Consider the following 25,479-nt stretch of genomic DNA (forward strand, 5'->3'; position numbering starts at 1 on the left):
CCGACTTCAGATCTCAGAAGCTGGGTCGGTACTTAGATGGGAGATCACCAAGGAGGACTCTGCAGAGGAAAGCAACAGCAAACCTCCTCTGCTTCTTGCTTGTCTTGAAAGCCCCTTTCTGGGTTCTCCATAACTGGGTTAAAACTTGATGCACTTAGGTATGTAATACTCATTTCTATAGTAACCACAATACATTTGTTGATTTGCTTTTCCTGAAAGAGACAGTTTTGATTGCTATACAAAGCACACAGTAGGAAGAAGCCAGCAGAATTAGCATCATACCCTGTCCCCAAGACAAGGAGATCTGGAAGGAAATCGTTCACATCCTGCCTTCACCTGCAACCCTGGTGAGGTAGAGCATGGCTTGGAAGTGCAAATTAAAACAGCTTGCTTGGGCTGAAGTCAGAGTGAAGGAAAAGTCAGGGACTGAAGATAATTCCAGGTTAGGTTAATAATAGCATTCTTAGTTCTTTTAAAAAGAAGTTTATAAAGTGACTTTATTAATAAAAATATCTACTCAGATGTTCCAGCATTTCAGGATTCCTTGGATGTTGGCGATGACACCACGCAGGCACATGGCAACGAGTCTAAATAATGAGCGCTATCTCCCCAGTTTCTTCTACAGTCCTGTCTCAATAAATCTCCAGCTGTCACATTCAGCACAAAGAAATCTTTCTTCGGATGACAAGCTAGTTCTATACTTGTCATAAATAAGCTTCACCTAGGAATAAAATTATGCCATTCATGAAGATGCGCCCTGCGACTGCTTCTAGCTGCGCACAAAGCTCATTTGCACATGCCTCTACCGATAATTGCACAGAGGGGTAAATTTCTCACACCACACCCCTGCTTCACACTCTTTATGTGTAAGCTTGTACCGAAAGGCTTGATGTGTAGCAGGGCTCAATTCAGGAATATATTAAGGGAACGACAAAGGACAATCAACTGAAAGTACCCATGAGAAGTCCAGAGTGCATTCCTGTCACCTGTAACGAACAGAAGTTACACATTTTGAACATAAACAGAAACTGCTTCCAGATCAAAGGGTGGGCTTCCCAGAGCCCCCCATATCTATTTTCTTCTAGAAATTAAGCACCATTTGAACCTTTGGAGATAAAAAGTAGTTACCAGTTTTTTTAACTTCAAACATTTTAAGGGCAAAAAAAAATTCTCCTGAAATGTGGAAAGATCCTCAAAGTCCCCCTTTCTCTAGCTTGTTTGTTTCTGAGTCACATTAAAACTTTAATAGGGTTTCTTTATTCTTCACTGTATGATCACACTGACGAAGCAGGGACTGTGGTATCGCTTAGTCATCTAACCAATGTAATTTGGCTACCAGAGGGTGGATTCTATGCAGTGTCAGCAGGGGTGGATTTGGCCGAACTCATTCTTCCACTGCAACAATACTGATGTTTGGGGGACCCTTGTAGAGGGAAAGCAAGCAATGTGGGTAGCTGTGCCATGGAGGTTAAAACTAGCAAAATTGCCCTCTCTGCCTCCATAAACGCAGCCTCAGAAAGGCAGGATGGGCAGCTTCACCCAATCTACCTTACTCAGTACATCGACCAGTCTTGTATGGCTTCTCATCCACATGGCCCCCCCGCGCCAACCTTAGCCCCGTTCACATATTACAATGAATGCATGTGCACCCTGCCTATCTATTCGTGTACCCATCTGTTTGTAAGGAAGAGGAAATATGCATTCATTTTACAAATTAAACTAGGGGTCAGTATCTGGATAAATGTGGGGTTTAAATCCCACGTTTAGCAGTACATGTAACAATGAGAATTACTCAACACACATATACAAAAATCCAAGAGTACACTGACTATACATGGATTGTACACACGTTCACTGTAACTTCTGAACAGGGCTGTTGACATCACCTTTTCACAGGTGCTGCACAGAATCCAGCCTACGATGCCATTCAGTGAGGACAAATGATAAAACACTACCCTTACTCTGAAGCACTGGCTTAGCTATATTGTGCCACAATGCGCATTGGCAAGTGTATCTGTTGTGCTTCAAAGTGCCCATTCCTCTATGCATTCCATGGAAAGTAGCTAGATCAACTTCCTGTGGAGAAACCCCAACTCACACTCTCCATCATAAAAATGATGGTCTTCTCCCCCATTTGCATGGGACACAAAAAAAGTCATTTTCTAGCGTTCTATATTTGGCTAGTTTTTAGTTCTTGATGCAACTGGGTAAATAGATGATCTACCAATACTGACTGGACAAATTTTCAATGTGAGGCTAAGTTTCAAATACAATCCTTTTTGAGCCTGCGGGCTCATTTGGACTTCTGACACAGCATGGTGGGCGCAGCCACAAAATGGCTGCCACAGGAGGCAGAGGCAGCCACAAAATGATTGCCACGGCTCCACTACAGTGACACATTGCAGATTCTTGTGCTGTGTGGCAGCTGCTGCCAAAGTAACATATAAAAAATTCTGAACAGCCAATCAAATCTTCAATAGTCAATCAGAAGCCGTGCTGGGCAAATGCCCAGCCTAGCGCTCTCTGACTATCCCACCTCAGTGGCTGTAATCCTCCACACCTCCCTGCTACCGGAATAGCTCTACCTCAGAGACTAATTCCCCCTTGTGACCTGAGAATGGGCCCTCTCTAACCCAATTCTCACTCCTGTCACCACCACAGGTTGTGTGGGTCAATAGCTTCGGCTTTAACAGAACCCCTCAGGTTCACAGAGCACAGTCTGGCTTCCGCTCGGTCTCGCTACCAAGCTTCCAATCTATCACAGCCTTCTCTGGCTGGTCCCAAGCTTCCACTACTTTCACAGCCTTCTACCCAGGCTGGGTCCCAAGCTTCGGATGCTTTCCTGTCTCTCAGAGCGTCAGCTCTCTGGCTCCCCCCACTCTTGGTCTGTCAGCTCCTGCTGCAGATTGACCCCTGATCCGTCAGAGTGCCATAGGCCTTCAGCCGTAACAGGAGGCCCACAGCTGACCCAAAGGCCCATCCGTAGAGCACCCAGTCTCAGGTGACTGAGGAGGTGCGGGTGGCAGATAAAACAGCAGCCAGCTCCAGTTGACTTTGGCTGCTGCATGTAAAAAATGCCCAGCCCCAGCAAGACTGCTACATTTCCAAAAAGGTTATTCTGTACAGAGTTATTTCCCTATTATGGAAGAGGTCAACTGTACAAAACAAGCATCAGAACTACATGGCAGACTATAGTGGAGGAATATGCAGAAGACTGGTTGCACAGGAAGCAGTTTTATTATATACATTCTCTGAGCACTAAATATTCAAATAAAATGTATACGTTTATCTGTCTTTGGTAATGATTTCTACAGTACACCCCTTTCTCCTGAGGCACAAGTTCTTTCATTAACAAGCAGGTTTCCTTGTGTGATCTACCCAGATGCACAACCTGTCAGATAGGCCCTCCGCCGACCCCGGATAGAAACAAGATGGTTTCCCCCACGGACAAGATGGAGTCCTTTTGCACTCCGTCCCCCCCCCCATTTGCACCTGGTCTCCTGCCCAAGACCTGCAGTGCCAAAAATATGTGGGTCCGTTTCCTATATCCCGGGTCATTAATGAGGTCACTGCTGAACTAGACCTTCCTAAGACTTTGCAGGGGGTACACCCGGTATTCCACGTAAGCCTTTTAAAGCCCTTTCTCCCTGCCCCCGATTAGCATCCTGAGCCCCCGGCTGCAACCCCTATTATGGTTCAGGGAGAACAACACTTTGAAATTTCTAAAGTCCTGGATTCCAGACTGCGAAGGGGCCAGCTGGAGTACCTTGTCCACTGGAAACACCTAAACTCTAGCCATGACGAATGGGTTTCCGCAGTACATGTAAACGCCCCCTTCCTGGTCGCTGAATTTCACCGGAGTTGTCCCGACAAACCTGGGAGCCCGGGGAGGGGGTCTTTGGGGAGGCAAGATGTCAGATAGGCCCTCTGCTGACCCCGGATAGAAACAAGATGGTTTCCCCCACGGACAAGATGGAGTCCTTTTGCATTCCATTCCCCCCCTCCCCCCGTTTGCACCTGGTCTCCTGCCCAAGATCTGCAGCTCAATGGAGACCTTCCCCGGTAATGGCTGATCTGATACCGGGTCCCGCAGAACAATACTGGAAGCCCGGGAAGATCAGCCACTTAACACACGCATTTTACTCTGAATTTCTTTGCTCAAGTCGTTACCGGTAGTTTGCTTCGGTATTGTGTCTTTGTTTCCAATAATACTATCAACCCTATTGTATCCACCCTATATATGTTTCCATATTCCCCCATACCTGTATGCTAGCCTTAAGTCTTTGACCTGCTGAAATCACTGTTCTTCTGAAATAAACTTTTAACTCGCTGCATCGTCTGGAGGAAAGTTATTGCCAGGAACGCATCGACTTGCTGAGGCCTGACACAACCTCACCACCAGATATTTGATAAACTAGAATTCTGTGCAGACATCACTCTGCTTAAAAGGTATTTTTGTTGCAGGGTGACAATGTTGAGTTTTAAGTCTATTGAACTAATTTCTACTGATGAATCTGTGCAATCACTTTATTCCTAAGTAACTTTCTACTACACCAGATAATTTAGTGCATTTAAGCTTCTACCGCAACAGAGGAAATGGAGAATTTGTAAAAAGCATTGTAGCCTTACAGAAATGCATATGACGCATTACTCTCTAATACAGTGGTGGCGAACCTATGGCACAAGTGCCAGAGGTGGCACTCAGAGCCCTCTCTGTGGGGACGCAAGCCATCGCCCCAGCACAGAGTTTGCCTGAGTTCGTTCTCCCGGCTGAGGAGGCTGGGGACCAACGGTGCCTTCCCGGCTCCTCCGGGAAGCGCCGAGCTCCTTCCCAGTGCCTTCTCCGCAGTTGCCGGCTGCGCGCTCCAGAAGTAAAGACAACGACGAGCCTTCTGCCGACTGGAAGAGGCGGAGCCGGGATGGGGCTGGACTGAGAGTGGGATGCCTGGACGGCCATCTGTGGCGGGCTGGTTGGTGACTGCAGGGCAGGGGGTTGGCGGTGAGAGCCAAACAGGCGTTTGTGCTGGAGCCAAGCCCTTCGCTTAGCTTGGGTTTCCACTCTGCTCATTCATGCAACCAAAGGTGCCTCTGAGCGTGTGCAGAGGGCTGTCCCCACCATCAGCCACCCCCCACATAACAGTCTTTTTTAATTCGTATGAAGATAACAGTTGGAAAAAGAACCAAACTGAAGGGGTGGGGGCTATGCTCCAGCTGCTTTCCTTCCCCCGCTCAGCCGCCCATTCAGGGTTGCCAACCTCCAGGTAGTAGCAGGAGATCTGCTATTTCAATTCACCTGGAGAAAATGGCCACTTTGGCAATTGGACTCTATGGCATTGAAGTCCCTCCCCAAACCCCACCATCCTCAGGCTCCGCCCCAAAAACCTCCCGCAGGTGGCAAAGAGAGACCTGGCATCCCCTAGCCCAATGTGGACTTCTAGCTGTGTTGGCACTTTGCGATAAATAAGTGGGTTTTGGGTTGCAGTTTGGGCACTCTGTCTCTAAAAGCTTCGCCATCACTGCTTTAACACAATGATTCATAAATATAAAACAACTCACTCCTTAAAGTATAAGATAATTCTGTTTAATGCATTTAAGCTTCTACTGCAACAAAGGAAATGCAGATGATGCATTACTCTTTAACACAATGATTTATAAATAAATATAAAACACCTCATTCCTTAAAGTACAAGACAAGTCACTTCAAAACGTTAGTGGCTAATAAAAATGGTAATTGCAATGGAAGGTTCCTTATACTATAGGAACAGCAAAAGTTTACTTTGAAGAACAAGCTGACCTGCTTGTGCATTGTACAATAAGGCACAACATAGGCTTCAAAGAATCTGGATACTTTCAGTAAACTGTCTTACTGGTTTCAGTTATTCCAACTTCCATTTAACATATACACATCAAGCATTCTTCACTCCAGAGTAACACTTAAATTCTTAAACAAAAAGTGTAAAAATGTCAATGAACAACAGAAGTCGAATTAGTTTTCCCTTTGCTAAGAAAAAACTTAAACATGACAAACAGGAAAAGAAAGTAATGTAGCGCCTTATTTGGAAACACAGCTATTCAGAGCTATTTTGGATAGGAAGCACTTATAAATTTCCAACTGCTGGGCTGCTTGGACATGCTCTCCAGAAAGCGTACAATTCCTCTTCCACGGCCAGTGCTGATTTCATTCACTCTCTTCACTCCTGAAGGATGCTCAACTAAATGAATAGTAGATTTCCATCAGCATATGAATTAAGCACACCCTCAAAAGCCCAAAAGGAGAAGAAGAGGAGTTGGTTTTTATATGCCGACTTTCTCTACCACTTAAGGGAGACTCAAACCGGCTTACAATCACCTTCCCTTCCCCTCCCCACAACAGACACCCTGTGAGGTAGGTGAGGCTGAGAGTGTGACTAGCCCAAGGTCACCCATCTGGCTTCATGTGCAGGAGTGGGGAAACAAATCCAGTTCACCAGATTAGCCTCCGCCATTCATGTGGAGGAGTGGGGAATCAAAACCGGTTCTCCAGATCAGAGTCCACTGCTCCAAACCACCGCTCTTAACCACGACACCACACTGGCTCTCGAAAGCTTCAGCTCCACCCAACAGCCAGATGTAGTCTGTCTGTGGTAAAACAGTGGGTTTAGCTCCATTAAGCTTCAGCTGCGCACTGTGCCTGGTAAGGGAGGAAAGAACCAGCCCTTACCTTCCCTCCTAAGCAAAACCTCAACAGTACACCTTCTATATGGGTAGGGGACGGCAAAGTCCTTTGGCATCAGGAAGGCCTGAATAGTAACCTGAGAAGTTTGCAGGATTCAAGGAGGCCAAACCCTCACAACCTACCGCTGCACAAAGTCAGGAGGCAGCCACTAAATAATACAGCACCAGTCGATGCTGACCTAGTCCAAGAGCACCAACTACAGTAAAGGTTGTGTTAACAGTGGCCCAGCTGGAGAACTGGAGCTGCCAGTTAATCGAGCATTCTAGTTACCCAAGCAAGGAACCACGGCCTGCTTCTGCACAGCCTGAGAAAAAATGGAGGAGGAACAGGCAGAAGGTCCCGGTGGCCTTCTGGCCATGGGCACCACTCTGGACAAGCAGGGGAGGGGGCCCCCCATGGCCAGGACAACAAGCCCACTCACACCACCTATCAACTGCTGAGAAGAGAGTGATTTAAAGGGCCAGAACTCAGCACAGCTGATCGGCGGTGTGAGCCAAGCAGGAGTTGTGCCTCCACCACACCCTACCTATTGCTGCACAGCTGTGCTGCTGGCGATGAGTGGAAGCGCCTCTGAATCCCTGCTGATCAGCACAGCATGTGGGCAGGGAGCAAGGCATGGCTGGGACTTTCAGCCTGCTTTGCTACTATCCACTCTCCCATGAGACCAGGCAGTGGCAGCTGGCAGGCTGGGTAATACAGTGCCAGATTAACAAGGCTGTTACTGTTTAACCTTCGTTAGGGACCTGCACCCAAGTACCCTCACCAGTATGATGCAGAGGATACAGTCCTGGGTTTGAATGTGGGAATCTCAAGTTCAGCTTTCTAGTTTTGGCCGGAGTTTTCCTGACCTAATCTACAGGGTTTTTCTGAGCCTAGCCTACTCCACAGGGTTTTTTCCTGAGGATAGCAGTGAGACCGTTTAGATAGCAAAGAATGAAAGGACTACTGAAGGAAAATACAGAGAAGCTAAATGAATTTTCTCTGTCTTCATTTCAGAAACTCTTGGACCAATGGCCACAGAAGAACTGCTAATTTGAAAGAGGTTGTTTGAAACGTACTAAAACACATTCTCTAGAGCTAATAGGCAAATTAAAAATTACCAAATGGATTTCACATGGCACACGACAAGGAGTTCTTTGAGAAACAAATGTGAAACAGCTGATCCTAACAGGTATGCGCAACTTGTCACTAAAACCAACATCCTTATCAGAGGACTGGAAAGTCGTAAACATTAAAAGCATTTAAAAAAATAAAGCGATGGAGGAAATTACAGGCCTGCCAGTCTACTGTCTGTTTTGGTTTACCAGTGGAAAGCTTAAAAAATAGAATCGTTAAGCATATAGAAAAAACTTTACAGTGGATCAATCAATCCGCTGTCATCAGCAACAAAAGCTTCATCTTACCAGCTTTAGGAGTTTGGAGTGTTAAGCACACAAATAAAGGTGACCCAGTATGCACGCACCTCAACTTCCAAAAAAGGTTTTTGACACAGTTCCATCCCCAGTGCTATGGATCAGAAAATTTTCCAATACAATATTTTTTTTGGTGGAAAAATTTCTGCCCCACATATGTAAATATATTAGATGGGCTAAATGTGGGGTATGAAGCATGGCAAGCCCTACTGCCTGGATCTGGTCTAGGCTTGTACATGGTGTATTAGATTTCTTTTGTGAGCGATATTTAAATTCGACTTGAAAACCCACATCACTGCCTGAATAAACTTAGAATTCACTCAATAAAGGGACAGGTGCCCTCTTACAGATTAGTAACTAGCTAATCAGGAAGCAGAGGGACACAAATGGACAGTTCTCATAATGCAAGAAAGAAAGCAGTAGGGCACCCAGGTGTCTATCCTGGGACTGACGCTATTTAACTTCCTCATAAATTATCTAAAATTAGGGATGAGCAGTGAAGAAGTCAAGTTTGCACAAAACCTCCAAATTATTCAAAACGGTGAAGAAAACCTAAGTGCTTAACAGCACTAATACTGGTACTCTGTCAGACTATAAGTCTAGTTCTGGTGCAACAGTCTGCACGCGCCGACTTTCGACCAGTGTGCATCCATAAAAATATTTAAACATACTACGCTATTTACATACCTTGCAAAGGCAACACTGAACTCCACTGATACCCCCCATGAGACAATCTGCACCCAAATTAAGCAGTAACTGTCTTCCTACGTCCACATGCACAGAATTAATTCAAAGTGACTCCGTGGATATAAGCATCGCTACTGAACTGGCTCACTACCATTTGTTGGGGTTTATGTGATAAGGGATTAAACTGACGATATGAAGCTATATGCATCCATATTAACTGGAGCGTCAATCAAGCATAATGGTTGAAAGTGTGGACTAGGATCTCAGGGTCCAGGTTCAAGTCTTCACTCCGCCATGAAGCTCACTGGATGGGTTAGTGACACTCTCTTAGCCTAACCTACCTCACAGGGTTTTTGAGAGGATGAAATGGGGAGGAGACTGAGGTGTGCCACCTTCAGCTTTGGAGGAATGGGAGTATAAATGTTTACCACATAAAAGTACTCTCAAGATCAAACGGAGAAATGAACTGTTTCCCAGATGACTGGAATTTTAATTTTTAAAATCAAGGCCTGTTAAAAACGTGTTTTCATTAAGAAGTTTTAGCCAGCATCATTACAGATAAAACCCTGAACATCCAAAGCAATGGTTTCATTATTATTATTTTTTGCTGGTAAGTCGCAGCTGACTTATCAAGACCTTGTAGGGTTTTCAAGGCAAAAGACGTTCAGAGGTAGTTTGCCATTGCCTGCCTCTATGTAGTGGCCCTGGACTTCCTTGGGGGTCTCCCATCCAAATACTGACCAAGCCTGAACCTACTTAGCTTCTGAGATCTGACCAGATTGAGCTAGCCTGGATTATCCAGGTCAGGGCAAAATATTGATACACTTCCTATATTAACTTATATTGGTGGCTGATACAGGAAGCATGAAGGTCCAGAAATGGATTAGATGGAGGATGCCTCAGTTACACAGTAGCCCTTTTTTTTAGTACTGAGACATTAAAGCATTTCAACAATGTTTTTTTTTACTCCCCCCCAATGTAAGCATCCACTCACCAGCATAAGGAATGTCATCTTTATCCTCATTAACAGATGTGAAGTACCTATCATTTCCCCTACTCTGGGCCTTCGCGCTCTGCAGTGTAGACAAAAGCAAAAGAGAAAGTCACACAAAGACACATTCAGCCTGAAAACAGACTCTCAAGCTCTCCTTTTGCCTAGTTTCCAAGACATCCTAAGTAAGCTATGATCAAGAGGGATACAGTGGCTAACAAATATGCCTGTGTGCCTACTGGTGAATTCATTAATAATCCACAATTTGTTTTAGTAGATATATTGGAAGTCTAGCAGTCAAATTAAAGTCTTTGTAAAGAACAAAGAAAATATATTCTGGCTAACAGAACTATTTCCCAAGATGTGTGATGATCATGGCATTTTTGTTGAGGAACAACTACAACCCCCCTCCACATTATAAATACACTGCTAATCCAGGAGGATTAAAAGTAGCAACAGAAGATAAAACAATTCTTTAACTTAAAAAGCTGACCTGGAAACGTCCAGCATCCAGTACTACCATCTTAGGGTTCACTGTACTTTGGGAATCCTTGTCGTGCACTGGTAAATGAGATGACGTTAGTGTGATGTCATACAGGTCAGCTAGAGAGTTGCTGATACAGTATCTATGTGGAAAAGGGAAAAAAGCATAATGTCATCCTCCTCATATTTTAAAGCGACTGAAATCCAAAACTACAGCAGCTGACAATATAAACTGAATTAACTAAAACAAACAATGAAGACAAATGACATTTTGTTAGTGACAAGACAAAGTCAAAAGTTTATAATAACTTGCTTTTTAGGAGTGTCTAGAGCACAGTGACTTTGATCCAAGCTACCAAAAGGTTAAGAGCTCAAGAGGAGCCCTGCTGGATCAGACTAGTGGTCCATCTAGTCCAGCTTCCTGTTTCACACAACCAGGCACAGAGGCCAAGGCTTTCTCACTAATGCTGCCTCCTGACACTGGTATTTAGAGGTTTGCTGCCTCTGTACATGGAAGTTCCCTTAACTCTCCATGACTAATATCCAATAGAAACCTACAATGAATGCCTGAAAACGTAAGAGCAATAAATCTGATATTATTCAGGACAGTTTAGGAACATTTGTGTTCCTATTTATTTTTATGCGAACCGTTACTAACTGTAACAATTTGTAATTCAAGATACCTACCTTTGATTGAACAAAAACAACCAACCAACACTTCCTAGAACAGAAACGCCATCAAGTCACATCAGCTGGCCTTTCAGTCAACTTGAGAGGACAGAACATATACAGTGTGATACACAGAAATATCCTCAGATTATGCCTCGGTGTAACAAGTAAAGCAACATAGTGTGAAACGTGTCCAACAATAATTCTACCCTACAGGAATTAGAAAAATATTTTAGAATGTTTTTAGTTTTAATGGTACTTACGCAATTTTCTTGCAAGTAGCGAGGGCACAGAATAGTATATCATTCTCTTCATGCCACTTGCACCTACAAATAAAGCAAACTGTCATGAAAAGCCAGAATGTTTAATATGTACTTCAGCACTGAGACAATGCTTTGAGCTCTGGACAAATTATTAGATCCTATTGTACTTCCATCTATTTCAGGATCAGGAGTTGGAAAAATCTTCAGGATTGGAACTTAACACTGCCTAGCCACAAGAAAAGAGTTATGAAAACAACTTAAGTAGACAGCTGTAAAGGATTCTTAAACAGTTTGATCTGACACTGTAAATATCAGCTCTCACTATGCCAATCATATTTACCATACAGAGGTGATGCTGTAAAGTAACTCAAACAAGAAGTCATGATAACATAACTCCTCCAAAACTTAAAAAAAATACAGCCTTCACTGAAATGATTAGTTTATTCCTATGCCCAATATTAAGGCCATGACACTGCTGCCTGAATTTAATTATCTGCTCTCTTTAAACAGAAGGGCTATTTTTAAAACAACTTAAAAACAGGAAGAAAAAGGAGAATTGTCCCTGCTGCTTTTTCCTTATTTGATACGACAGAGTGGAGAACAGGTAAGTACGCTTGTCTGGGATCATTTACTTGCTTGAGAGCTGCGTGCCACTCAGATGACCTTTTATACAAGTACCAGAGACACATAAGTCTGTTTTGCTTTTAGCAATGTAGCGGCCTTTAAAAGCACTATGGTGAAAATGGCTTACCTTTACAGAGTTGATGTAAAGAATGTGGTTACATCAGTCCCTTTATTTGAAAATCCTGGAAGCACTGAGTTTTAAATTCATCACTTAAGACAATACTGCCCCCCACCCGGTGTGGATGCTTTTTCATTAAAAAACACACCCTTTAAGCCTTTTCTTTCTGAACAAATGGCAGCAAAGCGTTCACTTTAGCATCCTGTAAGTGCATTACCCTGACCTGGATGGCCCAGCTAGCCTGATCTCATCAGATCTCAGAAGCTAAGCAGGGTCAGCCCTCGTTAGTATTTGAATGGGAGACCACCAAGGAATGCCAGGGTTGCTATGCAGAGGAAGGCACTGGCAAACCACCCAAAAAAGGGGTTGCCATAAGTCGGCTGCGACTTGAAGGCACTTGACACACACACAAGTGCATTATGCATGATCGTTCTTAAAACATTCTTTCAGGGAGGAGGGGAGAAAGCTATACTATACCTAGTATTGCTGGAGTAGTCCCACATGGAAGTATCCAGTGTGTTGCACACCCAAGTCTTGGAAGGCTCCTTTCCAAACTTGAGCTGATACAGCTCCACCATAAGGTCTTCCACACTGAGAAGCTTCAGCTGATTTGTTGTACCTTATAGAAAGAGGAAGGTTTCAGGTGCAAAAAGGGAACAAAAAAATCTCTATAGTAAGACTTTTTCTTTGTAAAGTATGGTCTCACCTGCTTCCTCAGCTATGCGCTTCAGACACCAGTTCACCCTAAAGAGGTCATCAGACTGCCAAAGAAAAGTTCAGTGATCAAGCATCCGTTGTATAATCAATGCAACAGAGACCCCTCCCCACACACACCTGCAATTTTAATCCCACTCTGGCTGCAAAGTTTACTTCTACAAATGCAAGGTGATATCACCTTCACAACTAAGAAGTCTTGAAAAGGAGTTCTGTACATACATAATGCATCAAATACATACAGTACATAGAGGCAATGGAAGTCTCCCAACCAATCGGACAGACAGGTGAGCTCAGAAAGAACACAGTTCCACTTAACTGTCATTGTGGGAGGACTCCCAGTACAGCATTAGGGATTCTGCCTAGGAGGAACATGTTGCAATATCTACTAGGAGAACAGAAAGTGGTCAGGGTTGAGGATCTACACCATACACAATGATTGTCCGGGAAGAAAAATCTCTTGCCTCTGGTAAAAACTCCAAATAGGAGACAAGATGGTGTGATCTAAGGAAGGTAAGTGGGGCCATGACAGAAACATGTGTTCAATCACAGCAAGTGCGTCCTATAAAATTCCAAGGTGCTCAGTTGGTCCTAAAAAAAGGTATAGGTAGTCCCCTGTGCAAGCACCGGGTCATCACTGACCCATGGGGTGAAATCACATCCCGACGTTTCATAGGCAGACTATGTTTATGGGGTGGTTTGCCAGTGCCTTCCACAGTCATCTACACTTTACCCCCAGCAAGCTGGGTACTCATTTTACAGACCTCGGAAGGTGGAAGGCTGAGTCAACCTTGAGCCGGCTACCTAAAACAGACTTCCCTTGGGATCAAACTCAGGTCGTGAGCAGAGCTTTTGACTGCAGCTCACCACTCTGCGCTATGGGGCTCCTTAGCAGTTAGTCCTACCCCACAGATTATCAACTCAGATTCAGAAAGAAAAGCAGTAAGAACTGCAGACCTATTTAGATGGGATACAGCTACCGCTACAGATGCCACCAAACACAGAAAGGCTTCAAAGGTCTGTTATCTTTAGAGAATACCATGAAAATCACTCTAAGAGCTCCAAGCTTATTTTGTAAACACATGGCCCTTGGTTCAAAGAGAAATTTTCCTATTGTGAAAAACATTTAGGTTCCAGCTGAGGGAATAAAGAGTGGCAAGACCTTTGAGCAAGTCAGAAGTGAACATAATAAGGACTGGAGCCACAGACAATGGGCACATGGGCTGAGTTGGATTCGAAGCTGTTGAGAAGTGTCCCCCCACCCCGCTTCTCCACAGCATCATGGTGCATTCATTTGTAACAGAACACTACATGTTGTTTGGAAGCTCTCTTGAGGCAGATACATATAATAAAGCAATCACAGGATCAAACAGTATATCATGGCTTGTTAATTCTAATATATACAAGAATCTCTGGTGCCAAAAAGTTTCAGAACTCTGAAGAGCATGTAATAAATCTGTGACTTGTGACACCTCTAACATAAGTCAATCAATCATTTATTTTACAGTCAGTTGACCAAAAAAGTAAATTAGAGTCCTGTTATCCAGGTGAGAGGGACAAATATACTGGTATGGGGAGGGTCTAGCTGCTTTGTCCCCATTACTAGATGGAAAGTGGATGCTGACTGAGTGAATCCCACCCAGCAGTAAGCACAGCTGTCAAAGTTAAGCCTCGGATGGGCGTTGATGCCCAAAGGTTATGGACACAAGGAGGCCAACACCTGAGGGCAGACCATCGACACAGGTGAAGTGTTTGCCTGTTAAGACCTCAAGGGACCGTCCAGTTGGGTGTGCCTATTCCACAGGACTTGGCAAATGAATATTTGAAGCGAGAAAATGGAAGAATACTCACAAAGGCACAGATGCAAACGTGTAGAGGTTTATCACAGGGTATTAATGCCATTTCTAATGCAGATTCTTTGCAACAATGACAACATACACATGCTCTGCTATGAAGCTCAGCTTTGGGCCAGTTATTTCTCAGACTACCTCATGCGACTGTTGTGAGGATAAAATGTGGGGGAGGGGTACCTCTGCCCATTCCTGAGCTCCTTGGAGGAAAGGCGGACAAAATGGAGATATAGTAGATTCTTAAATAAAAAGTATATCTGCAGTTTTCTCAAGTTCAAGGTATTAAAAACAATAATTGAGATGGATGCCCATCACCTATAACTCAGTGTTAAGTGGGGCATATTCTGTCTGGGTAGTAGTCAAAGCTCTTTTCCCATTCTTCCTTTGAATACTGTAGCATCTGCTCATACACAACATAGCTCAAGCTAGGCACATATCCTTGCAGCCTTGGAAATGACCAGACAAATGGCTAATTGAAAACCTGCCATTAGTTAATTATGCCTACAAACAGCTTTATCCTGGTATCCAAGCTGCTCCTGTGAGAAAATAAAAAAAATGGGGAGAGAATTTAAGACTAAACATTAAGCAAAATTCAAGACTGAAAACACTACACTGTACCTTACAATACATGAGCGGTGAGTTGTCCCTATGAGGCTGGATGAACATGCACAGGTCACGAAACACAACAGAATGACTTGCAGAGGCAAGCTCAGAATCGGAGATGGGAATCCTATGAGTGGCATTACCTAACAACAGAACATTCAAGAGTCTTAAACCCATGACTTCTAAAACAAAAGTATCTGCCATTTGCATAATTCTTACCTCTACGTAGTCTGAAACTCTGATTCATGGATTCTTCAATGTGAATGCATAAACATCTTCAAAAACATGAAGTTCCACCTCATGGGGGTTTCAAGGCAAGAGATGAGAAGAGGTGGTTTGCCATTGCCTTCTTCTGCATAGCAGCCCTGGATGTCCCTGGTGGTCTCCCATCCAAGTACTCACTGGGGCTGACCCTGCTTAGCTTCCAAGCTTTGAGAAGGTTGGGCTAGTTGAGGCTATTCAGGCTGCTATTCTATAGTCACCTCAGGACAATATATTCATTAGGTGCATAAAAAGAAAACAGGGTAAGATTGAAGGTGTCCTCTGGAACTAAACGTGTCTGTCAGTAACTGCCATTTTCTCATCAGAGGCACAGCAGCTCATGGCTCCTCCCTGAGAGACCTTCTGGACATAAAAGACCTCTTGCCCTGTGAGGAGGAACTAAAACATTCACTCAGGAACCGGGATTAATATTCAGAATGGAATTGGGTGGGTGGGAGAGATAGAAGTATTGTAAGCTGCTTTCAGGAGTTTATCATCAAAAAGACTTGAACAGCTCACTAATATGTTGACATATTTGGATTTGCTTACTTTACTGTCAACCAAGCAACAAGGAAAACTCTGCAGAGAAAGGAAATACAGACTGACTGTTCCCCACCTAGAACATTACCAATTTCCTGAATTCCATGTCACTTTTCAAATGCATACCTGCAGCTTGGCAATGAAACCGAAACCCCCGGGGAACCGCTCCTGCAGAAGACCAGAGAGAAACCCAGTGTGTATTAGGTGACACCAAGGTGAGAGGGCTTTCACTATGTTACAGTGCAGCCTTTTCTGCATTTTGGCAGAGTGAGAGATTAGTGTTCACGTATGCCTTTCTCAACATGCTCAATTTCTTTATAAGCGTTACTAACATGAGACAACAGAATGTAAAGCACTCAACTACACACGAGTATGAATTTTGCAACCGTGTTTTCTGCTGACAAGAGGAGTGTTCTATTATAATTTCAACTCTATTTGATGATGCTCTGAAGGAGAATTTTTGCACATAACTTGAACTTAGTCTTATACTGCAGGAATGCACTCACTTGAAGCAACTCATCTAAGGAAATAGGACTTAAATTCTCTTTGCCTCCACCCAAACATTAAGAACCAATATCTTGCTTTTCCTTGCTCCAAACTCACCAGTATCTATAAAAAGGTGGAAGTCTGCAATTATGCCTTCCTTAAGCGAGTACTTGACACAACCAATTTCACAAGGGAGAAAACGCTGAATGCAATGAGGAGGCAGTTCTCCATGGCTGAAAATGTCCAGGATATAAAATACATCTTTATGCACAACTGGGGAAAAATGGAATCAAATATAAGAACAGGTGGGCCAATGAATAAACTCACACGAACCTTAACCAAAAATCCTTGGAAGATAAAAGCTACTGAAATGACTCTCATAATGTACCCTGGAGAATTATAAGTAACTTTCCTCCTAGAGAACTAGATGGACCCTACACACATCTGTTTCAACAAGCAGGCAGTACAGTAGCTTCAGATTCTTCTTATCCCTCTCAACTTGCATATTCCACTTCTGAGTTTATCAGCTTCTAATTTTTCCAGATGTGACTCCTACTTACCTACGATCAATTTTAGCCACTAATGTAGTAAAGGGGAAAACTATACATTAAAGAATAAATGAAATGTTAAACTTGAGGTATATGATTGACACCCTTTCCTGGGATGTAAATATAAAGGTGAGAGGAATGAAAAGTTGAATGGTAGCTTCCTACAAATGCCTTCCCTTAAAACTGCATTTCTACAGTAAATTTGTATTTTCCAAGCCTTCACTCAAGGGAGGGGGCAGTATGCATACATACTCTTTTTCTTGAACAATCCAACATCTGCCAACCCAATTATCTGGGCTTGCTTCTTTTGTTCTTATTCTTTCTAAACCTTCATGTCCCTTCCAGGGAACAGTTCCCTCCCTCTCACATACTCCTACAATACAGGTGGTTGTTCCCTTAAGGGCTTCTCCCTGGGGTCAAAGAGCAAACTCGCTTGTGTTGTCTTCCAGCTTCCACAGACTGAACGAAAGAAACACCTGCTCAAGAGGTAAAGGATATTTTTACTGTTCCTCACCTTGACCACACTTCCTGGATGCGCTTTCAATAGGAACTCTCTTGGTAAGGCTTTCAATAGGAACTGTCTGTGTTTGCCTAGGAAGAGGTGTCAGTACCTGGCCATACAACTAAGGGGAAAAAAAGTTGGACAATCTATTCATCACATAACAAATCACAAAAAATTAACAGATAATCTGTCAATCTGTAATTTCACTGCTGATGGATATCCTTCTCTTATTTAGCCAAGTGAAGGCATGGATGAACCTGCAGCCTTTACAGTTAGATCGCATGAGTCCCCTATGCAGTCATCTCAGGGGAAGGTATGAGGTCACTGCTGTGCCGCAACAGGGAAACCACTTAAGGCTGCTCCTGTGTGAAAACCACCCCTGTCGAGTCTTCCAAATGCATTCACATTTTAAGATGGGTTTTCTTTTGTTCTGCAGGTCCATTCATATGCTTAAATTGTGGGATCTTCCAGAGTACTAGAGTCCTTGAAACAAAGAACAATATCCAATATTTCAACTCCCAAATCCACACATACTTTGTCATTTACCGCCTTTGCTCCAGCTTCCGATTTTTTAGCTTTCCACAGCCGAGCCTTATCTGCATACTTTGCTTTTTGCTCTTCAGTCAGCATCTTGAAATAAAATCAGTTGTTACAATTTTCCATCATTTCTTTCCAACAATAAAATAAACTTTTCTCCATAATGCATTTGCCATGGTCATCCAGAGTTAAATACTTAAATCCTAGTAATTCCAATAGGAAAACCTAAGCATAAACTAAACTCACACTGAAATCCATGTTACTCAGGTACTTTTAAAAACTGTGGCTAGATTGTGCGCATTCATTTTCCATCAGCTCAATCTTTTTCGTTCTTATTTAGATTCAAGCATCATCGAAATCACTAGAACTTATTCCACAAGTGAGCTTGTAAGTGGCAAACTTTTAGCATTGGTTAAATACCATTATATATGAAGAACCTGGAAACAAACTTAAAGTTTAGTTATAGCAGGGGTGCCCAACCCATCAATTCTTTAGTCTGCAAATAATAAAAAAGTATGCTTCTATTATTAGCAATGCAGTGGTAAAGGGTGCGTTAAAGTGAATCAAACGTTCAGAAGATGAGGGAAGGTTTGGACAAGGCCTAAGTCCAAACCAAACCCTGCATCCAAGTGATTCATTTCAACTCAATTTACAAGAGTAATCTAATTGCTCCAGATTTCCCCCCCAGCCATCTTGGGTACTTGAAGTGGGTTACACTGCACAACCGCACATTTCAGATATTTGCCTTATTCCAACTTAGGCCTCAAAAATAGGGTCGCCAACCTCCAGGCACTAGCTGGAGCGCTCCTATTTTGTGACAGTACCCCAGAGATCTCCCGGTAGGCTTCCAGACTGCCAGGGAATGAATTTCTGCCTAGATACAAGCCTGCTCTGTGCACTGGGTCACTGGGCTAAGAGTCATGGAGTGTCAGAGTGAACGACAATGATAGGAGAAACTGGATGAAACGGCAACTGTCCTGAGTCACCTTTCTGTCTGTAATACAATCAGATATGCGTAACTTGTTGATGTATTGTCATAACTTGAATTTGGATAAATATCTCTTCCCCAGTATAATCGGGACTCAGAGATTTCTGCCCATTAGGGCCTCTGAGTCAGCAGCTGCAAATAAACTGTTTTCTTGATAACGATCTTGGGTCTCCCTCTCCCCCGTGGACCCGTTTTACTGCAACAATTTCAACTGATCTCCAGCCGAGAGAGATCACTTCCCCTGGAGAGAAAATGGCTGCATTGGCCATTGGACTCTACGGCATTGAAGTCCCTCCCCTCCCCAAAGTCAATTTGTGATTAATTTAGCAATATTATTTGACTTTTTAGTATTATTAGCATTCTTTAACATTGGATAAGTGTATTACATGTTGACATTTTAAATCAAGAAAATAAAAAAATTTTTTAAAAAAGAAGTCCCTCCCCTCCCCAAACCTCACCCCCCTCAGGCTCCGCCCCCAAAACCTCCCGCCGGTGACGAAGAGGGGCCTGGCCGGCTGGAAATAATGGAACTGGGGTCTACCCAACGCCCCCTTTCCAGTAAATCAAGATAAGACTTTCCCACGTGAATGGAAATACACGTGCGCCCTTGCGCGTCACGGCTGGTTTGGGAGAAAACACGCTTTCCTTTTAACTGACGCTTAGTAGGCCGAGGTTTCCAAGCCCTCTAGGTGAGGGAAAGGTTTCTGCCAGCAAATATTCCTGTTAGTCTTCAAGGTGCTACTGGACTCTGGCCCTTTTCTCCTACTAAAAACATTTCCTGCCAAAAAATATTTTGGCTAGTCTTTAAGGGGCTACTGGACTCTGGCCCTTTTCTCCTACTAAAAACATTTCCTGCCAGCAAATATTCTTGCTAGTCTTTAAGGGGCTACTGGACTCTGGCCCTTTTCTCCAACTAAAAATATTTCCTGCCAGAAAATATTCTGGTTAGTCTTTAAGGTGCTACTGGACTCTGGCCCTTTTCTTCTACTAAAAACATTTCCTGCCAGCAAATATTCTTGCTAGTCTTTAATATTCTTGCTAGTCTTTAAGGGGCTACTGGACTCTGGCCCTTTTCTCCAACTAAAAATATTTCCTGCCAGAAAATATTCTGGTTCGTCTTTAAGGTGCTACTGGACTCTGGCCCTTTTCTCCTACTAAAAACATTTCCTGCCAGCAAATATTCTGGTTCGTCTTTAAGGTGCTACTGGACTCTGGCCCTTTTCTCCTACTAAAAACATTTCCTGCCAGCAAATATTCTGGTTAGTCTTTAAGGTGCTACTGGACTCTGGCCCTTTTCTCCTACTTTCAACTGACGCTTAGTAGGCCGAGGTTTCCAAGCCCTCTAGGTGAGGGAAAGGTTAAAACGGGGGGGGGGAGGAGGGGGCGAACACCGCTCGCTCCCTCGCTCCCAGCCCACGAAGGGGTTCTCCCCCCCCCCCGCGGGAGAGGCCGGCCTCCGCCCTCACCGCCCAGTCGTCCGAGCAGTGCGGGACCGCGTCCGCCACGCCGGCCACGTCCAGGCCGCGCCGCTTCAGCTCGGGCAGCTTGTCCAGGACGAAGAAGTAGTAGGCGTTCCGGCCGCCTTTGCGGTTCGGCATCTCGCCGGCGCTTCTCGGCACGAGGCGGGGGGGGGGGGGGAAACAGAAGCCGCTGCGCGCGCACCCTCCCTTCTTCAAGGCCCGCCGCGCGGCGCATGCGCCGAGCAGCACGTGCGCGCGGTTAGCCCGGGCAGGGAGGCGGGCGAGGCTTGCAAGGGTCCGACTTTTTAAAGGTATGATAATGGCCATTTATGTAGGGGGGCATGCAAGGAAAAGAGGCAGACCCAACAAGAGATGGGTTGACTCCATAAAGGAAGCCGCAGCCTTCAGTTTGCAAGATCTGAGCGAGGCTGTCAAAGACAGGACATTGTGGAGGACTTTCATTCATAGGGTCGCCACGAGTCGGAGGCGACTTGTGAAATGCCTAGTAGCCTTATAGAGTCCAATGAAGACAACTAGGAGGAGGTTAAAGGAACAGTTCTTTATTTAGCTAAACAGAGGCCCTGGGGTGAAATAACCCACAAATAAGATGCAGAGTTATTCACCAGAGAAACAAAGGAAAGTCAGTATCATTTATGCATTCGCATGGGGAAGCCCATGGCTGCTGACAAGCAGATTGATACACAAAAGCACCAATGCACATTAAGTGTCCACCCCACTCCAACCAGCACAACCTATAGACATTGGCTGAAGGCGTAACTTAGTGAGTGCCTGATCTTGTGAGCTTGGTAAGCAGAAACCACATTCCTGAAGATGGCACTTAACACACACATGCATGGGGGGGTTTGCCTCGGATTTGCCTCTCTCTAGATGCACCTTTTCCCCCATCCGAATTCCCAAAACTCTGCATGGGGGGGCTTATTGTTGAGTTTCCACAGCAGTAGAAATCTTTCTTCAGTCCTTAAGGACTGCTGTGGATCTGAAACGGCCGTATCCATCGATGATTGTGGCTCTATATGAACTTTACACAAGGATTACAATATTAGCATTCATTTGGTACTCAGTTGAGACCTTTGGAACTTCTATATATTTGTGGTACTCAGTTGAGACCTTTGGAAATTTCTCTACATTTTTTGTGTGAACTGTACATATTGTATATAATTGTGTTGTATATATGTCACGTATATGGTCTATGTTTCACCTCAGTAGCTTATAAATATTTGCACTTTGTGTATATACAATTTCCTGTACTGTTTTTCTAAACCTTTTGGTACGAGTACAGAGGTGCCGTTTTTCTCCCCACTACTTTGAGGTTGGCAACCCTAAGTATGCCATATGAGTGGTTATAAATATTGCTGTACGCAAAAATAATCTAAAATTGTGAATTGGAAATGCCTATTTTGTATGCTAAAACTAGAATGCATCAGTGGAGGCATGACCTTATTGTGTCCTTTAACATAAGATAAAAGTCTTAGAACTTATTTTTTAAAAGCTGATTAAAAAACAACAACGTATGTCTGCCTGGTCTCATTCTGGATATATCTGTTTTATGCAGCTGACCGAAGCACTGGAGTTTTGAGATTGTAGAACGGGTGGGGAACCTTTTTTCCGCCAAGGGCCATTTGGATATTTATAACATCATTCACGGGCCATACAAAATTATCAACTTAAAAATTAGCTGACCAATACGTTTCTCCATGGCCCAGGTGGGAAAGGGTTAACACAGTTTCTTGGGCGGTCCTAGCAGCTCCATAGCTAGCGACTCTTCTGCAAGGGGGAAAAAGGTTCCTTTTCTCGGCAAAACAAACTCACAACTGCCTTGAATAGCGGCTTTTCCTGTCCGCGGGAGGAGGCGGATCACCAGTCTTAGATCCTTCTGAGCTAGAGATCTGCCAGGACCCACGAAGGGCCAGACCAAATGATTTTGCGGGCCTTAAATGGCCCCCAGGCCTGACCTTTCCCACCCCTGTTGTAGAATATTGTATTGATTGTATAATATATTGATTTTTTAAAAAATATGTATAAGCCTTATGGGTTCACAAGGCAGCTTTCAGCATCATTGCACAACCTTTTTTGTGCTATTCTATGTTTTGCACATGATGCAAAGTGTAGTGTTTCATGCGGATGGTGTGGAATAATTTTTGTAGGAACTAGATCAATGTCCAGTACTAACCTATCGCTAATAAGGAGAAAACTCAATGGCCAGAACCAAATGCTTTGATTATGATCAGCTTGTTACCACTAACTGAGGGGCAACAGTGTTATTCTCTTGAGGTTAAAAAGAGCAAAGAGTCTTATGGCTTTTTAAAGTTTTATTATGGCATGAAGTTTGATGGATTAAAGCAGGGGTGGGGAACTTTTTTTCCACAAAGGACCATTTGGATATTTATAACATCATTCGAGGGCCATAAAAAATTATCAACTTAAAAAATTAGCCGACCAAGCCCCAAGCAGGCAGCTGCCCCAGATGGCCGCCCCCTGGTTCGGGCAAGCAGGCAGGCATTCAACCAGTGGCGCACGCACCCACCTGGTGGCACAGGATGGTCTGTTGCACCACCCGGGTGTAGCCATCCAGCCGCACCCTGGAGTTTCTCCTGCTCCGCATGGTTGGGGCCGGATTCTACAGCCGGCTCCTGCTACCTCCGCCTTCAGGGATGAAATGAGGACACACTGCCCCCCCCCCGCGCATTCTGGCCCTGCCTCCTTTAACCCCTCCATTGTTGCCACTTCTGCCCCCAGCCCTCTTGTAATACAGAGGGAATACGTTTCTCCACAGCCCGGGTGGGAAAGGGTTAACACAGTTTCTTGGGCGGTCTTAGCAGCTCCATAGCTAACGACTCTTCTGCAAGGGGGGAAAAAGGTTCCTTTTCTCAGCAAAACAAACTCACTTCTGCCTTGAATAGAGGCTATTCCTGTCCGCGGGAGGGGGCGGATCACCAGTCTTAGATCCTTCTGAGCTAGAGATCTGCCAGGACCCAGGAAGGGCCAGACCAAATGATTTTGCGGGCCTTAAACGGCCCCCGGGCCTGAGGTTCCCCACCCCTGGATTAAAGCCTGCTCCTTCACAAACACATGAAATATGGGAACAGAATCTGTGGCAATTCTATGCAGAGCTCAGATGCCTACCAGACAAGAAAGAGTCACCCATTCACAACAGTAGTCATGGTGATAATATAATCTTTCTAGTTATGCTATGGTATGCTAATTTAACACCTGTAGTGGGAAATAAACCCCATGTTCTCAGCAATTTTTGTCACGGACAAGTGCTAGCAATTTAGACTGATGTAGCAGTGTTGGAAATGCTAGAACAATGTTGAATTGCTTACACTGCATTGTCCTGGCAAGTTGGCACAGCTCCACCTGCAAGTGCATAAAAAGGTCTGTTACTGGTTCTTCTAGGCATGGTAAAGCCATGTTTGATGGGTAGCAAGGTAGTGGCATTCTACAAAACTGTTTTGCATCACATAAATAGTCAAAGTATGGCACAGAAAGGATTTTAAAAGACTTGAAAAAAACGAAAGCTGGGAATTCAATGCAACTTCTACATCATAGCAATAGATTGCTGTAAACTGTAGGGGAAATTGTAGCTGATGCTGGAAACTGCTAGAAAAACTCCCCTCTGGTTGCTCTGTTGCCAGTGCAAATGCATTTGCAGAAAAATGGAGAATCCTTGCTGTGCAGAAGCAGCCTAGGAGTGGGGAGACCCATTCCATAAGAACATAAGAAAGGCCATGTTGGATCAGACCAAGGCCCATCAGGTCCAGCAGTCTGTTCACACAGTGGCCAACCAGGTGCCTCTAGAAAGGCCATAAACAAGGCGGCTGCAGCAGCATCTTGCCTGTGTTCCACAGCACCTAATATAATAGGCGTGCTCCTCTGATACTGGAGAGATACTGGATATGCATCTTGACTAGTATTCATTTTGACTAGTAGCAATGGATAGCCCTATCCTCCATGAACATGTCCACTCCCCTCTTAAAGCCTTCCAAGTTGGCAGCCATCACCACATCCTGGGGCAGGGAGGCCCATTCCAGATCCCCTGGGTGACTTTGGTCACTCTTGTTCAGCCCAGCCTACCATGTGGGGTATTATGAGAACAGTGTACACCGCTCCGAGCACCTAGAAAGAAGCGGTTGGGATATAAAAGCTATGCTTTGTTGCGACAGCTTCATTCTTCTGAGCAGGGCCTTTGGAAGAGGCCTCCCTGCAGAAGAGTAAGGTTGGTAATTGCCTGCTCATACACATTCTCTGTGGTGGCTCCCACATTGTGGAATGACCTGCCTGAGGAGGTCAGGCTTCTTCTATACCTCTTTCATTCTGCAGAATGTGCAAAACAGAAATGTTCAGGAGGATGTTTTTATAAAGGGATTAGAGCTTTAGTATCATGGAACAGTTCAGCAGGTCATCTTTATAATGGATTGCAGTCTACTGCAATTATTATTGTAGGTATCATCTTGCTTTTACTGCATTGTCTTCTACTTTCGTAATTCCATGTTCTGCATTGTTTATAGTATATCTTCCCTTGAGCGGTTTGCCGTTTTCTAATTCTGTAATCCTAGTCCTATTGCATTATTCATTGGTTTGTTTTATATTCTGCAGTCATCCTTGGCCAGATCTCATCAGATCTTGGAAGCTAAGCAGGGTTGGCCCTGCTTAGTATTTGGATGGGAGACCACCAAGGAATACCAGGGTTGCTACACAGAGGCAGGCAATGGTAAACCACCTCTGAACATCTCTTGCCTTGAAAACCCCAGGAGGTCACCACAAGCTAGCTGTGAATTGATGGCAAAAAATAATCAGCCTTGAGTCTTATTGAGAATGATACAATGAAACTAATTAACTAATTAATTAATTAAATGAATCACTTGTTCCATGATAAGGTGGCACCTATGCTGGTACGGGGTCACACTGGCTCCCCCCCTTTCAGGAATGGGCTGCCCATGGCAAGAATGCATAGTATGTAGAATGAATTGCTCCTCTTGAAAGAGTGAATATGAATATGGTATGTAT

General features: G+C 44.2%; 1 protein-coding gene across 1 annotated transcript; it reads right to left on the minus strand.

The window, feature by feature from the left end:
• Nucleotides 1–6,058: 6,058 nt before the first annotated feature.
• MAEL (maelstrom spermatogenic transposon silencer) lies at nucleotides 6,059–20,589 on the minus strand. The gene is made up of 12 exons (XM_056858698.1): nucleotides 20,458–20,589; nucleotides 18,001–18,096; nucleotides 17,479–17,587; nucleotides 16,534–16,689; nucleotides 16,057–16,098; nucleotides 15,145–15,272; nucleotides 12,669–12,723; nucleotides 12,440–12,581; nucleotides 11,221–11,283; nucleotides 10,299–10,431; nucleotides 9,809–9,887; nucleotides 6,059–6,212 (listed from the first exon to the last, which is right to left on the minus strand). Exons 1-12 carry the CDS (start codon nucleotides 20,587–20,589, stop codon nucleotides 6,079–6,081), a joined length of 1,269 nt encoding a protein of 422 aa, XP_056714676.1. The 3' UTR covers nucleotides 6,059–6,078.
• Between the last annotated feature and the right edge of the window lie 4,890 nt (nucleotides 20,590–25,479).

The sequence above is a fragment of the Euleptes europaea genome, chromosome 12, assembly GCF_029931775.1.
Source record: "Euleptes europaea isolate rEulEur1 chromosome 12, rEulEur1.hap1, whole genome shotgun sequence".
In the NCBI taxonomy this organism is placed as follows: domain Eukaryota; kingdom Metazoa; phylum Chordata; class Lepidosauria; order Squamata; family Sphaerodactylidae; genus Euleptes; species Euleptes europaea.